At 40.1% G+C, this 16,642-nt stretch overlaps 1 protein-coding gene across 2 annotated transcripts in view; it reads left to right on the forward strand.

The window, feature by feature from the left end:
* The first annotated feature begins 861 nt into the window (after positions 1-861).
* The window catches only part of LOC124155852, a 49,345-nt gene continuing 33,564 nt past the window's right edge, over positions 862-16,642 (forward strand). The window contains exons 1-3 of one of the 2 annotated variants that reach the window (XM_046530002.1): positions 862-946; positions 1,826-6,555; positions 7,095-7,644. In XM_046530002.1, coding sequence (XP_046385958.1) covers positions 1,901-6,555; positions 7,095-7,644 — 5,205 coding nt within the window. In that variant the 5' untranslated portion in view covers positions 862-946; positions 1,826-1,900. Of the gene's footprint in view, positions 947-1,499; positions 1,595-1,825; positions 6,556-7,094; positions 7,645-16,642 lie in introns of those variants that run through there. The other variant, XM_046530003.1, reaches the window with a different exon arrangement.

A 16,642-nucleotide genomic window follows, 5' to 3' on the forward strand; every position in this document is an offset into this window, starting at 1 on the left:
AGGCTTGGTGGAAAAGACAGTGTGAGGAAATGGAAAAGTTCCAGAAGGATGGAGAAGTAGGTGTGTTGTATGCCAAAGTTAAGTCGCTATCGGGCGGCAAAAGAGGACAAGTTATGTCTAAAATTAAGGCTAAAAATGGGAGGATGCTAAACGAGCGAGAAGAGGTACAGAGTAGATGGAAGGAATATAGGAGGATCTGTATGACATAAGAAACAGGCCGGAGAGATTGACTCTAGTGAAGTGCAGTGGAGGAGGATAATCTTGGGCCGGGGATATTAGATTCGGAAATAGAGAAAGCACTTCGTGATATGAAGGCTAGGAAAGCAGTAGGCGTGGACAATATCCCGTGTGAGCTTCTGAAGAATCTATGGAAGGATAGTAAGAAAAGGTTTTTCGAGCTAGTTCGCAGGATCTATGAGGAGGGATGTTGGCCAGAGGATTTCGTGAAGACGGTTTATATAGATAATGTGCGTGAATTATTCCAGTGGTTAATTTGAAACAGGTGTGCGTTTATATATTTGTAATGCTTTCTTGGTGATTATTTTGTAAAAATATTGTATTGTGATTAAGTTTTGAAATAATTAATGTATGTAATTGATAATGTATGGTGTTTTGATTTCCTTGGGTTATTGGGAAAATATAAAATAAATAATAATGATATTGATGAGGAGAAATCATGAATTATACCATACAAATCTAAAATACCGTAATCTTTAATCTCCGCCTGCGAACCACAAGGATATGGAATCATTTTTCGTTTCATCCCCGCTTTCGCGGGCTTTCTTGAATGGTTTTGTATACGCTTCGTTGATGTTTTTCGCGATGGACGGTGGCGCCTAAAAAGAAGTGCGAATAGGAACTGCGAATTCTTATTGGTGTGGTTGCTAACAAGTGGGAATGTAAACGATTGATGCATGAGAGTTTCCGCTGAATTTCAGCATTTAAGGTTTGTTATTTGGTGTCTCTCGGTGTAAAGTCCTCCGCGTACTTATTATTTTTAGTGGGTTTTCTATTTTGTGTTAGTATTACTCTCTGCGTGCACTTATTGATCTCGAGCCGTGCTGTTTGTTTGGACTGCCATGTGAGCTGCCATGCTGCGTTCAAGCACAATATTATGATATATTATTTCAGTGACATTTGGAGTTTTTATTTCTGATTTTACTTGAAAATTTTCATGCTTATGTGTGTTATTGTTTCCGTTTTTGAATCATGTGGTGATTTCAGTTCAGCTTTTTCTGGAAACTGTATTATTTAACTATTTAGTCATTGCTGTCGACATTCCTGTGGTTTTCTTGTAGACAAAGCATTTTGTTGTGGGCAGGGAGGTCCTTCTGTGTTGAAATACTTTGGCTAAAATTGAAGATATTGTTGTTGTCTTCATTACAATGACGTATTTTCAGAGGGCAATGAGCATGGAATGAGGTGACAGACAAGTTGACACAATTTTTTAGTTAGAATGTTGGGAAGGTGTATTTATTTATAATATTTTATTACGTGTGGGGTTAGTGAGTGTGTTCGTGACTCCAAGTAGTTTTACCCAGTGCCGTTCACCCAAATACCTCGTGAAATGATCTATTTCATTCGAACATTGATTGTAAGTATCCATTTACATTATTGTGGGTATTCTTCTAGATGCAATGCATTATTTTAATCATCTCGTGATAGATCTACAATTTTCGATGGCTTTCATCTTTTCAATCGAAGTAAATGTGTCTGAAAGTAATCTTGCTGCATATTTCCATTGTTCTTGATGCCTCCTCATAAGATTTAGGTGATAGGTGGCAAATATCAAATGAGGTACTGAAATATTCCTTTTTCCTTGCAGCCTGGGAAGGTTTAAAGCCCATCCGACGTCAAATCTGTGCAGCAATGTAAGCGGTGTCAAAGTAATTGGTCAAGAATGGTTTTTCGGCGAAGGAAAGGAAAAGGTAAATCAAATGGCTGCGGCAAAAGGAAGCTTAAGAGGAGTGGCGGTGTGTTTCCCAAAGAGGATTTGCATCGCATTCTGACAGAAGATTCGTCAGCGGTGGAAAGGGAAGTTGAAAGAAATTATCCCTCGCCGCTTGACGAAGATTCTCCCTCTGCCAGTGACGATGTCGCGATTGATCATCGTGAGAGTGGACGAAGACCCGTGCGAAAGTGCCGATTGTCGATAGTCAGTGGGCCCTCGAATCCCGCGGTGCATGCAAATCTGATAGACAGCAATGATGAAAGTGTTGAAAGAAATTCAGATGAGTGCAAGCTGTCGGTTGAAGGCTATGAGAACGTTAATGCGTCACAGTGCTTAATTGTTGGTTCCACACCACTATTAGGTTCTTCCGAGAAGAATTCCTTATTAGTAACTCATTCTAATAAGATTCGTGAGTGTGGCAAATCAAACCCAAATTCTAGTAAGACTTCTCAGGTCGTTACTCCCGATGTGAATGACGATGTTGGTGGAAAATCATCGATTGGCGATGAAAGTGGTGCTTTTGTTGAAATGAGTGAAAAATCTTGCAAACTTGAGGACAGAAAGGAAGACAGTGATTTGAAAGGCATTAGCTCTGTGTCCTTATCTTGCCATGCTTCAGTGTCAAGCGGCAAGCGCGATTCGCGTATACAACGTGAACTGAGAGTTCTGATTACAAGGACTGAGTTGCCTTTTAATTCATCTGATAGGGTTCTTCGAGTTCGCGGATCTGGGAAACTCTCTAAAAATACGGACGATGCCGGAGGTAGCACCAGGTCAGTTAGTGCAAAGCCGAGCGCGAAAAAAAGGGGAAAACGGGTCAGCTCTGTGAAAAGTGAATCGTCAGTCGAAAATATGGATTCTCAGGAAAGTGTGGAAAATGATGATGTTGAGAGTAATGATTATGAGACTAAAGGTAGACTCTCTGGCAAAGAAAAAAATTCCAAGGAAATTCTTAATAGCCAAAAAATGACTGCCTCATCGAAAGGAAAAGCTAGGAAATCCTTGGTGAAACAATCACGAAGGTTAAGTGACACTTCAGATGAAGCAAATATTTTTCTTACGTCCATTACAACTACCATGAAACGAACCCGACGCATTAAAAGTAGCACTCCAGAAGTAAGTAGTTCTGAGCTATCTAGTGCTGATGTAATTGATACAGGCATAGTTACGTTTTCTGATGAAACCGACAGTCCTGTCCCGATTGCTGCTGGTAAATCAGTGCTTCCGACTGATGATTGTCATCTTGTTGCTACTGAAGGATCGAGTAGTTTAGACTCAGACATACTATCGGTAGATGAGGAATATGTGCGGGGAGCTGTGGGTGGACGAAGGAAGTCTGTTTGCACTCCTGCGAAGAGAAGGAAAGCGTTAAGCCGCGTGGTGCGACTTGGGAGTGATACTTCTGATGAAACTTTGCCTCAAAATGAAGGTTTTACCAAAACTGTTGATACCGAGAAGGCCCAAGCTATCACTAACAGATCAGTTGTTGGGGCCGAGAGGGAAAAACAGAAAGCATCACCCGTGCGCCTAAAAAGTAAAGCAACTCTTTGGCGAAATTGCCGGGTTAAAAGTAGCAGTCCAGAAGTAAGCAGTTCTGAGTTCATGCTTGTTAATTTGATGCATTCTGGAACATCTACTTCCTCCATAGCTGGTATACATGCCTCAATATCGGGAGTCGATTCTCTGTCTCAGTGTGATACATCAAATGTGGTAGGAACATCAGGAATGAGTATTAGGTCGGGCCCTTCTTCAGATAATGAAGAATGTGAGAATTTGGGCATAATACCAGGGAACAGGCTGAGATATAGAATCAAGAGTGACAGTGACTCGGATAAAATTGTGAATTTTTCGTCGAATGCAGTTGTTAGCTCAGAAATGAGGACACGGAAAGGTCGTTTGGCATCAGCTAATTTAAGAAATGATGAACCTTGCAGTTCAGTCTCTACAACATCTGCTGATGCTGTATTAAGTCAGGATTTATACCAAGAGAAATGCTTGAGAAATAATAATGACATTAACTGTGCTGATGGATTGCAAAATTTGCTAAAAATTAGGGAAAAAGGTGTTTCAATAGCTTCGAAGTCTACTCAAACTTCATTCGGCACCACTGGAAATGATGTCCTAGTCAAGGAAAAGTCGTCTCAGGTTAGTGTTGGGGTACAGGAAAACATTGTCATGACCAATCGGGAAACTCAAACAGAACCTGTTGCAGAGATGTTATCAGCAGAAGCATTAGGAAATTCAGGGCTCTTTGGTGGAGAAAACCTCCCCAAGTTAATGATGCTGATGTTAAGTCAACTGAAAAGAGCAAATGAGCCATGTGTGGGCTCAACTAGTCTGGCACCACAAGTTTTACTCGATGATTCTGAGAGCTGTTTGAAAAATAATATCCCAAAATCGCACCCCTCCCAACCATCCGATGGGCATAATTTGAGCTCAAAATTTATCCTGAAGAGAAAAACGAAGTCTCCACTCTTGGAAATTGAAAGTGGCTCAGAAAGTAGAGACAAACTTCCTGGCAGTGAAAGAGAAAGAAGTTCCCCAGAAACAAGTGGTAGCACACTGTCTAGTTTTTTGCAGGGCTTAGATCTGGTGAGAAAGGGGTCCCTGAATAAGGTGAACAAGCAAAAGCATGGGACAAAAACGTCTGGTTTGGTCCCAGAAATTGTTGAGTGTAATTCGGCCCAGAGTGACTTTCAGCATGGTGAAACGGACTCAGGTGACATTAGTCTGAAAAAACCTCCCCAGAAAACTATTTCATTATCCAAGATACGAAGTTCAAATACTGTCGATAGAACACAGGACCACAGAAGGTTGAAATGTTCTGTCACAAATTCAGATCGAGTTAGAGAAGACATCAATGCTGTGTCAGTTAGCGATGTGTGTGTATTGGAAGAGCATGGGAAAAATGATTCAGCAGTAGGTGTAGGTAGTGGGAAAGACAGTTCATTCCCAAGTGTCCCATTTAAAGTTTCAGGAAAGGAAGATGCTTGTGTAAGAATTGATAGCTCTTACAAGTGTTTGGAAAATGGTGTCAGTGACATGTCATCGGATGGGGATGTAAGTGTAGTGTGGTCCACCAAATCTGGTAAAGCACCAAAGAAAATTCAAAGATCAAGGATGAATAAAGTTTTTGATAGTTGTTCGAACGATAACATGATTGAGGTCATCAAGGAAGTGAAATCACCAGTGAATCAGCCCGTACCTGAAGATGTTGGTGTGAACACACCAGAGCTTTATTCATCACTAGTTGAGAAGGAAAACGAGATAGCAAGAACTAATAACCCTAAATGTGATCCCTCTAAAACATCAGAAGGGCATACTTTGAGAACAAAGCGTTTCCTGAAAATAAAAAAAGAACCATCATCCTTGGTAGTTGAGGATGGGTCAGGAAGTAAAAGTTGTCCCATTGATAATTCAATTGAGGTTATTAAGGTGGTGAAATCACCTCATAGTACACCCATACCTGAAGGCGATGGTGAGGTTACGCCTGAGCTTAAATCAGTCCTAGTTGAGAAGGGAAGTGAGACAGTGAAAACTAATATTTCAAAATCTGATCCCTCCAAACCATCAGGAGGGCATGATTTGAGAGGAAAGCGTTTGCTGAAAAGGAAGAAAGAATCGTCATCCTTGGTAGTTGAGGATGGGTCAGGGAGTAAAAGTTCTCCCATTGATAGTTCAGTTGAGGTCATTAAGGTGTTGAAATCACCTGATAGTACACCCATACCTGAAGGCGATGGTGAGGTTACGCCTGAGCCTAAATCAGTCCTAGTTGAGAAGGGAAGTGAGACAGTGAAAACTAATATTTCAAAATCTGATCCCTCCAAATCATCAGGAGGGCATGATTTGAGAGGAAAGCGTTTTCTGAAAAGGAAGAAAGAATCGTCATCCTTGGTAGTTGAGGATGGGTCTGGGAGTAAAAGTTCTCCCATTGATAGTTCAATTGAGGTCATTAAGGTGGTGAGATCACCTGATAGTCTACCCATACCTGAAGGTGATTGTAAGGTTATCGGTGAGCTTAAATCAGGCCAAGTTGCAAAGGAAAGTGAGAAAGTGAGAACTAATATCCCTAAATCTGATTCCTGCAAACAAGCAGGTGGGCATAATTTAAGAACAAAGCTTTTCCCAAATAGAAAAATAGATTCGTCATCCTTGGCAGTTGGGGATGAATCAGAAGGTAAAATTGATAGGTCAATTGAGGTCATTAAGGTATTGAAATCTCCTGTTAGTCAGCCCATACCCAAAGCTGATGATTGGAAGATACCTGGACCTAATTTAGACCCAGTTGAGAAGGATAATGAGCTTCCCCTTCCCAGAAAATGCTGTAATATTTCTGATGTGATTACTGTCCAAGAAAAAAGGAGAAGGCGATCAGTTGGGAAAGATAAGTTTATGGTGAATAGTGGTCCAACGCCTTTAAAAAAGGTTCGAAAGGGCCCAGAGTCAATCACCCTGTCTTTGCCCAAAAGTATTTGTGATGTTAAAGAAGTGGGGCCGTCTGCATTGAATGATGACATCAACGAAGCATTGAAGCGTGAGGAAGATGATCAGGATTCGGTTGGTGATGATGCTGACTCTGATGTAATCTCAATTTATGGTGAGAGGTATGTATGAAAACTGGTAATTAAAATATCCTCCTTCAATAAGTATGCCTTAGTACAAAATTAATTAATTGCGTAGAAAGTTTTTAAAGAGTTACCTGCTAAATTATTGCTGTTGATGAAGCCTTAAATGGTATTGTGTTGAAAATCTGGGAAATCACGCAAAATTGATATTATGGAAGCAATGTTGCTCTGTCTTGGATATTTCAGAAAATTACCGTATTTGTCTGAATATAGTCCCCCCATTTTTTTTCCAAAAATTTCCGTGGTAAAAGTAAAGGGGGCTGTATTCAAACGCATTTTTTAAATCATTTCCTGAGACTGAAGTCTCAAAATCAGGGGGGACTATATTCAGAGGGGGATTATATTGGGAGAAATACGGTAATCTCCATCCTAATGGCTATATTCCCTTTTGCTGCTATGAATCAATATTTTGGGTAGTTTTCTACACTTAGTCAACCATTAATTCCTTTTCCTTCCTTCAAATTTTAGTGGAGGAATTTCCCTCATTTAGTTATGCATACATCTGCTCTATTTTTTAGTGACTATGATCAGCTGCTAAGTGGTATGGGTAGTCAATGTCCTGAAGTCACATTTGATACCATTGAGGAAGAAAATTCATCTTCATTTACACCTCAAGATGCAATTCCAGTTTCAAGGATATCTAGTGATGTTCCCAGTCCCATCAGTGACAAGGTTGCTGAGAATGAACCAGAAATTCCTGAATCCAGCCAGCATGGTTCATTATTGGATGATGATATTCCTAGTAAAACATCTGACCCAACTCTCGACGACAGTGCTCCTGCAGGCGATGTGAGGTTATCGCCTCATAAGGTCACTGCAGCCGAGGAAGTGCATCCTATCAATGATACAGGGTCATTACCTGGTGAGCAAGCTTCAAGGATGGACCAAGGTGGTACTCCTTATCCGGCTGATACAGGGTCATTACCTGCTGAGCAAGCTTCAAGGATGGACCAAGGTGGTACTCTTTATCCAGCTGAGGATGTTCAAAGCATTGTTTCTGGGGGTTTTATTGATGCAAACACCAGCGATGGAGCAAATTCTTGTGACCTACGTATAGTAGCATATCATGTGAGTAGAATGTTTTATTTTACACCCCTCTTTTCACTGGATGATTTGGATAGGTGTGGGTCTTACAATTAGACTTAGTCGCTGGTCACGAATTCCACACATTCAAGGTAGGGAGTACTCCCTCCTTGTCCGGGGTCGCCTCACAGTTAAGGATTTTAATAGGGGTGTCCAAATGCCTCACCTGGTGTTACGGAAATTATGATGGCTCTTTGGGTAAGGGTGTTGGGCTTGCAGATTGGAGGGTCCTGGGATCAAATCCCAGGTAATATCTTCAACTCCTCAAAATAAAAATGCTCAATGTGTGAGGTGGGCTAAGGAAAGTAACTCGCTCCCTTACCCTTAATATGTGAATTTTGTGTGTAATCATGGCTAGGATCTACCCTAATTTATATAACAAAATTTTGGGATGAGTAACTGAGTGAGTGACCCCTCTTTTAGGTTGGGTGTGTGGGCGAACAGTGGGAAACTGTTAGCCCTATTTGGTGGATTTTATCGCGAAAAAGAGATGAACAAATGAAATTTTTGCACAAAGGTTAAGAAAAGTCTTAGCTGTTTCACAAAATAAAATATATTTGCGACCGGTTTCGATACAGCGTATCATCATCTGGATGATGCCAGATGATGATACGCTGTATCGAAACCGGTCGCAAATATATTTTATTTTGTGAAACAGCTAAGACTTTTCTTAACCTTTGTGCATCATGAAGGAGTTTCACCATGTTACGCCAAACACCATCGCATTTATAATGAAATTTTTGCTAATAAGGTTTATTCAGCAATAATTTAATGCATGTTTTAACACCCACATTAAGTGATATTTATGCAAATCTTTATTTAATATTGAAGATTAGGTCATTGAGGCTTATTTAGGTAGTTCAACTATAGAATTTATGAAAATAAGAAAATTAATTATTGGTTCTTTCAAATCCACAATTATGCCAATAAGTAAAATTGACTTCATTTGAAAAAATATAGTTGCAGTGTCTCCATATTCTCTGTTTGTGGTAATTTCCTATTCAGGATATATTGCTGTGTGCTCAGACTGCTTTCTTGCAGTCAATATTAGAGGCAGGAATTCTTACACATTAGAAAGCTCACCCTATTTAAGATAGTTAGATCTTAGACTCAAAACGAGCCATTAGGTCAACCTCACCAGTAGCCGTACAATCAATGATGCATTTTTGCATATGCAGACTCCCTCCAACAGGGAAAATTGATGCATTCATGCATGCTTTAACCGATCATTATCCTCCAGTATTACAAGTTTTTTTTACGTCTCGATTTTCCGCCGACATATAACAATAATTTTGCATAACAAATTCCATGAGGGTCGTGGCATCAATTGCAGGTATGCTATCTGAACAAGTAGCAGTGTTATCATCCATTTTTATGATAACTGAAATATACAAGGTGAAAAGCTTGTATTTCAAGATCTTTTTGTCATTATTAATGTCCCAAGTAATAATAGGGTGGTTTCCTATTATTTTTTTATTGCTTAAATTGAAAGATAATTACTCCTGGAGTACCAATTTCATTCTCTTAAATTTTCGAATGACCGTATCTATTTTTCGCGATCAGATGAAAAGTGAAAATTTTGAAGCTCGCGAAAACGCGATGGCTAAGTAGGATTGATGGGAAAACTCCGTGTGACGTCGTTCTGGTTCCAGCTGTCTGCGTGTGAGGTGACCTTGGGGCAAGGCTTGAGCGCTGATACGACGCAGGCTGCTAGCAGGTAGCTGAGTACCCTGCTAGTAGCTTGGCTTAAATAAGGATTATTATTCCCCTATCAAACGAAGGAAACTTTCTGAACTTAGGTAATTTTAATGGGTGATTATTAAGAGATGTTTCCCTGAGCTCTGTGTCTCATGCATGCATTGGTAATCTCAGACGATGTAAAACTCCTATCTACTCGTATAGAAACTAGGTCCCTGTGACGTCACGTGGAGTGGCATCGCATGGGCGCCAATCTGGCCCTTTTCAAATGAGGATAAAAATGGGCCATAGCCATTCGTTTAAACTGGTATTTCTAAAACCAAATAATTTGTTATTATGAAAGCCCTAATGGTGGGTAACGAATCGCAATCAATGCATTTTGTTTTCTTTGATGAAGAAAACTACCCTATTGTGGCACAATAGCAATAGCCAAACTTACTCAAGAATATAGGTACATAATCAAGTGACGATGAGTGGCTACATCCTCCCTCAAAACCATCTTTACAGCATGCACTCAGTTTATTTCCCGACTGCAGTTTAGGCACTTATGATGTCACGCCTGGCCTCAGCAGAGCTTGGGTGTCTTTGCACAGTGGTCGGCTCAGAGAAATTTTGCTCGATTTTTAAAGTAAATGTATTTATTTCTTTTGTTGATGACTGGAAAAACTTTAAATATTTTTTCGAGATAATATATCCATTTTACATGTTCCACATAGTTTTTATAGCAATCGATGACCCATGCAAGTTCCCCATTATCCTTTTCCAAAAGTGTAATACGTAAATAGTTTCAGGCTAGTGTCGGATCTCAAAATGAAAAATATTTCTGCACAAATCTGTATTTCCTGTGAATACTTGTCCCTGCAGTTATGGAGCATAATCCATTTTTTGGTAATATGGTGGAATAGATTAATAGAAATGGCTTTTTCTTTTGCATAGATAGGTACTCGAAAATAAGAAGGTAATATAATATTATTGCTTTATCATCCCATAAATTGTTCAACGTTCTTGAATTCATTTTTTTCAGTACAGTGTGCCAACTTCTTAGAGTGTGAGATGAATTTTCTGGAGGTTTACTGGATACTTATGGTCTCAGTTTAAAAAATAAAATATAAGCTTCGAAAAAGTTAATGTCATTATGTGATCTTTTCGTGGCATCTTAAAAATCTACAAAACATCTACTGCTGATGTGTGACTTCTGTGTGTTGCGTTTGGCAAAATTTTGCGATGAAACATGTTAATTTTGCTGCGGATTTTGTGAATTATTATTGATTTAAAGAAATATTTGTATGGATTTCGCAAAAACAGAATGCTTAGCATTACACTTTCTATAGTGGTAATGCATCTACAAATGGCATCTCAGTTTTTTGAACTACTTTCTGCAATTTTGCAATTACGAAAATAGCCTGCCTCTTGCAATAATTGTAGGCTGGCATGATTTAGCAACAACGTAACATCAATGGAACAATGGGAAAAGCTGAACTCTACATAAAGATCTATGAATTCGTGGATATAGAATCTTGAATCTCTAATGATTATTGACATCATAACATTTCTCTTAACAAAACATTTTTGAAAATAACTGGTCCTCATAACAAAATCTAAGTATGCAATTCGCTGTGCATAAATTTTTCTTTTACGCATTTCTATTTTAAGAAAATCAAGAATATTGAGATTTCCCCATTTTTTTGAGGTAATGTACTCTAAATTTTAACATAAGAGATGGTGCATTGCAAAATGACCTTAGATCTCGGCACACCATTGAAACAAAAATACTACTACTACTACTACAGCATTTCTCATGTCTAGTTTTCATTACTGCTGCTAATATCTCTCTCTCGTCCTTACTTTCACTGTCCCACTCCTTACTGTCTTCGATGCATTCCTTGTCATTTGAAATGCGACTTTTCTTAAAGCTTTTGATGAATAAATCCTCTGGAATCATCTTCCATGATGCCAATATCTATTGAAAATCTGTGTCAACTCTTGTTTTTTTTTTATTTTTCCTGTGGGAGTTTCTTCATGTATAGTGCTTGCCATCTATTTTCTGACCAAGCTCTTCGTCTTTACTTAGAACAGTGTATTTAAACAAACATCTTATGACTACAACATAGATGCCATGCCATCTGTAATTGCCACCTGGTCAATTTATCCCTGTTGCAGCCTTTGTTTCTCAGGTTGTTTAAGATGCCGACAAAAATGGTTGAGTACTTAGTACAGTAGACTCTCGTTAATACGAACAACGTTGTTACGAAGTTCTCGTTATTACGAAGCAAATCGTTGGTCCTGTCGAAAAGGCCTATCCAAGCTATAGTAAAAGAAACGTTATTACGTATTTTTCGTTTTTACGAAATTACGAACCTAAGTCCCGGTCCCGGCGGTTACAATATGAATTTTATTACGAAGTTAGACGCACAAATCACGGCATTTAGGTGGATATTCAATGCACTTAAGTTTTAATAATCGCGCCACGTTAAAGTTATTCTCGTGTACTGTGCCTAAGAGCGTCAATTATGGTTCTTTATTCAGTTTACGCGTTACATCATATAACAGCCTTCATTACTGTGAAGTCGTGGTGACCCACTCATAACCATTAGTAAATTGGATGTACTGTCAATCCTCTTCCTATGCACATTCGATGTACGAATTTTCAGAGATACGAGCATTCAAAACTTTCAAATTTCAAATTTGGCGCCTTTCGATTTGGCCGATACTACGCGGTTTGGCGCTGTGAAACTCACTGTAATCACCATCTGAATAAGGTATCATTGAATCTGGTGTGAATTTAGGAACTGTTCAGCGTTTCGCCCGTTCTTCGTTACCGCGGGGAGACATTTTTTCGGCTCCGGATGCATCGCAGGCCCCGATGGATCAGGTCGCCACAATCGTGAGTTAGCGCATACGTGTAATGCAGTGTTGCATCCCGCAGGATAACCGTACTCCTCGATAACTTACATGCAGTCCGGTTGGCGAGGGGTGTCCGATTACGGCACAATGTAATACGGAGGGGTGGATAATCCTGCGTCAGCACGGTTTAAAGCCAATCGCTGTCCCCCAAACGCACCTCACACCCTCGTCTAGTCATACAACGTTGTCAAATGCACATGCGAGCACCGAAATAAGCCTGACCAACCAAAATAAGCCCATTCTTCGAATCACAAGAACAAGTAATTATCCCTCTAGGTCCTTCACGCTCGTCGTCCCTTCCGGTTATTTTCTTCATGGAACAATTTGCGAGCGTTTCCCTTTCTTACCTGGCTCCCATACCCCCTACCCAGCCCATTGTCTGTTACTGGACAACTCTCGGTGGCCGGACTGTAATTTTATCAACCTTGGAACAAGGTCTTGGGACGCATCTGGTTTGAACATCGGAGTTCATGTGTTCGGGAAGATATCAACCATCGATTGCGTCATGGCGCAGTCTTCTGTTGAAAAACTGAAACGAATTTTCTTGTTTATATATATTTCCGCGTAATTTAATAGCGTTTATAATACACTATTTCTTTCGACGATTCTTAAAAGAAACGTTCTTACGAACTTCGTTATTACGAACCTCCAATTTTTCGGCCCCGTGAACTTCGTAATAACGAGAGTCTACTGTATATGCTCTGCAGTCATATTAAGGCACCAGGATGGGATTCTCATTAACACTTAATTCAGTCTAACAAGGGGAGTGTCACAAAAGTGGGTCTCAGATTTCAATCAAACTTTGTGGTGTTGTAGTCCATCGGGAGCTGACCACGAATCACCCCCCTTATGGGGTTATATAGCCAATAGTTTAAACAAAAAACGCAGTTAAACATTTGCAGGTGAAATGTATTCCTTTGAGATCGCGCTCCCATCATCGCCAGGTGTAGTCTAGTGGATACGGTATCGGACTACTGCGCCGGAGGTCCTAGGATCGAGTCTTCGTAGCGGCTAATTTTTTTCAGCTGTTATTTTTTATTTTTCTTTAACAAAAGTCTGCAATTGAACATTATTTTATCGATTTTCCCCGTAAATTTTATTTTCATGCAAGGAATTTTTTTATCCACATGCTTTATACCTAAAGTCATGTTATTTCCGTGTCGCAACACAAAGCATTTTTTTACGATACACATTCACTTGGTTTCCTTTTATGTTGAAATATCATATTAAGGACTCATATTTTAAAATTGTCAAGTTTATTTCAAGAATCCAATTGCTTTCATTAGCTGAAATTTCAGCACAGCGGGGTAGGAAAGTAATAATTTAGCCGGGAAGCTAGGCGTATGTGATATCCATAAGAATCGATCATTCTCTTGCCGTAATAGTAAAAGCAAAATTAACCAACGCTATAATATTCGGGAGCCCCTAGTCACAGATGGCTTGCATGCAGTTGAGTGACCGCTCGCTGAAAAGATGGTTTACCGACCCCATCTCCGAAGGAACCCTTACCTCCCCGGCTCGCCCTCTCCGGAACACAACGGTTCTTTTCCAAAAAATTTTATGACCCTTTTTGCGTTTGTAGCGCGGGGGATGGAAGGAAACGAGAGTTAGTTCTCTGCTGTCTTTTGAATCGTGCGCAAGTTTTGAGTTTTGAGTGAAGCTATATCATTATAGGTGTTTGCTGGTGTTCGTGTATTGGAGTCGTGCATCCGTCAGGAGTGATATATATTTACGTTTCCTCTAGTAAGTATATTTTGATAAAAATGATATTATTTAAATTTAAAGTATCTCTCGTTCGTTATCGTTTACATAGGTTAAAAATATTTTTGCAAACTTTCAGAGAGAGTTTGGACTACTCCAATGGAACCTCTTCCGGGGATTTCTTCGGATAGGAGTAACACTCCTCCAATTGAAGATGCCGCGGAAAAGGCACGGTTATTCACGACAGCCTTTTATCATTGTGCGGCTCTTTTGCGTGAAGGTGCGTTCATTACGGCGCCAACCGATGAAGAGCCCACCTCACGTGCCGTTGCAGTAGGCCAGGAGATGTTCTCTCGAATTACGGAGATGATGGACGAAATGGAATTCGAGTTGGCCGATGATTTGGTGGAGGAAAATGATCCGTGTTGCAGAGATTTGTATTTGGAGGTCTCCTCTACTAGTGATGACGATGGAAGTGTTGAGGGAAAGTCATCCTCGAGTGAAGTGAACATTGAACCTTCCCCAAAGAAAATAATTAGGGTCCCCTTAGAAACCAAAGTGAAGGCGGTGTCAGCGGCTAAACTGAATCCATCGTGGTCCATTAAATCACTTCGCTCCCGCGTGACCCATCGCTTGAAACGCCGAGAACATTTGCGCATTTGGGAAAGAGACATTAGTTCCGGTGGAACCAGAAGGGACAAAGCGGATATGATCGACAGATGGACCTACGACCGGTTCCGCGAGTGCAGGGCAAATGGCGATCATGTCACCACGAGAATGCTGCAGCAGTGGGCGGTGGCGGCAGCATTTCAATTTTTTGATGGAGACTTTAAATTCAGCGCGTCATTGGCATGGACCAACCGTTTTAAAAGGAAACATAAAATTCGTCAGAGGAAGGTCACAAGATACGTGAGCAGGAGAGAAAAGGCCTCCACAGAGGATATTATAAAGGCCGCTCTTCTCTTCCTGGAGCAATGCCGAAAAGCAATACCGCTGTTTAACCCTTCCCTTGTTATAAATACCGATCAGACGGGGTGTGAGTACCGCGCACAAATTAGACGGACCCTATCGCATCAGGGAGAAAAATCGACTGAAGTTTGTGTGAGTCAATTAAATAAAATGACTCACTCATACACCGCACAGTATAGTTTGACGCTCTCTGGCGAACTGCTTCCTAAAGTTTTTATATGCCTACAGGAGGTATCGGGGAAGTTTGGCCCGAGAGTGAAACTCGAGGTGGAAGAAGCGATGGAACAATATGAAAATGTTTATGTTACATGTACAAAATCAGGTAAACTTTATACAAGTTCCTTCGAACTTTACTTGGACAATGTTTTGAAGTCATACGTCAAGGAAGACAAATTTCTTCTTTTTATCGATTCCTGGTCGGGACAGACTAATCAGTCACTGTACGATGAACGGTTTGTGGATGGTAAAAATGAACCCACGTGCACAGTGAAAGTAATCCCGCCGAAATGTACCCCTATTTGCCAACCATGTGATGTGTACTTTTATAGGCAAGTGAAAATATTTATTTCTCGCATTCAGAATGCTACCACTCTCCTAAAAGAAAAACGCGATTTAACCAGTCGTAGAGACATGATTAAAATACATGCGCTCATTCATGCACAATTGTTAGCACCAGCATTTCGCCCCATGATTCTGTATGCATGGTATGCATCTGGACTGTCCACTGAACGCCAGGTTTTTTTAAATGTAAAACAAATTGTTTTTCCTGAAGACATTTTAAAATCAAAATGCAACTGTGGAGAAGCTTGCTTCGCTCGATGTTCGTGGTGCTATAATGTGTTTTGTTTTAAATGTTATTTTGATGAGTACCATCCAAAAAATTGTACAAAATAAATTTGTCAATAAATAACAGTGACGATTCGTTGGGTTTCACACCGGGTAATGTCCCCCATATCTCCTTCCGATGTTTCGATGTGCAACACGACCATCGTCCTCAGAGATTCGGTAATCGGAACGTCGGAAGGAGACATGATGGACTTTACCCGTGTGAGATTCGAGAAATCTCCGCTGCCATTTTCCTCCGGGAAAAAAACCATTCATGACTTTAATGGCAATTTATATTGAAAAGGTTATTAAACTAATGCGCAAAAACGCTTCTATCATTGAAAATACACTTCCTATTTCCCAAAGTTGCGGTTAAAAAGCGACGAGGTGATAGTTGGAAAAATGCATGCGGACGAATTTAACAGACAACAATAGACATTTTTAAAAAGAACCGTTGTGTTCCGGAGAGGGCGAGCCGGGGAGGTAAGGGTTCCTTCGGAGATGGGGTCGGTAAACCATCTTTTCAGCGAGCGGTCACTCAACTGCATGCAAGCCATCTGTGACTAGGGGCTCCCGAATATTATAGCGTTGGTTAATTTTGCTTTTACTATTACGGCAAGAGAATGATCGATTCTTATGGATATCACATACGCCTAGCTTCCCGGCTAAATTATTACTTTCCTACCCCGCTGTGCTGAAATTTCAGCTAATGAAAGCAATTGGATTCTTGAAATAAACTTGACAATTTTAAAATATGAGTCCTTAATATGATATTTCAACATAAAAGGAAACCAAGTGAATGTGTATCGTAAAAAAATGCTTTGTGTTGCGACACGGAAATAACATGACTTTAGGTATAAAGCATGTGGATAAAAAAATTCCTTGC

Source organism: Ischnura elegans, chromosome 3 (assembly GCF_921293095.1).
Source record: "Ischnura elegans chromosome 3, ioIscEleg1.1, whole genome shotgun sequence".
NCBI classification, from domain to species: Eukaryota; Metazoa; Arthropoda; class Insecta; order Odonata; family Coenagrionidae; genus Ischnura; species Ischnura elegans.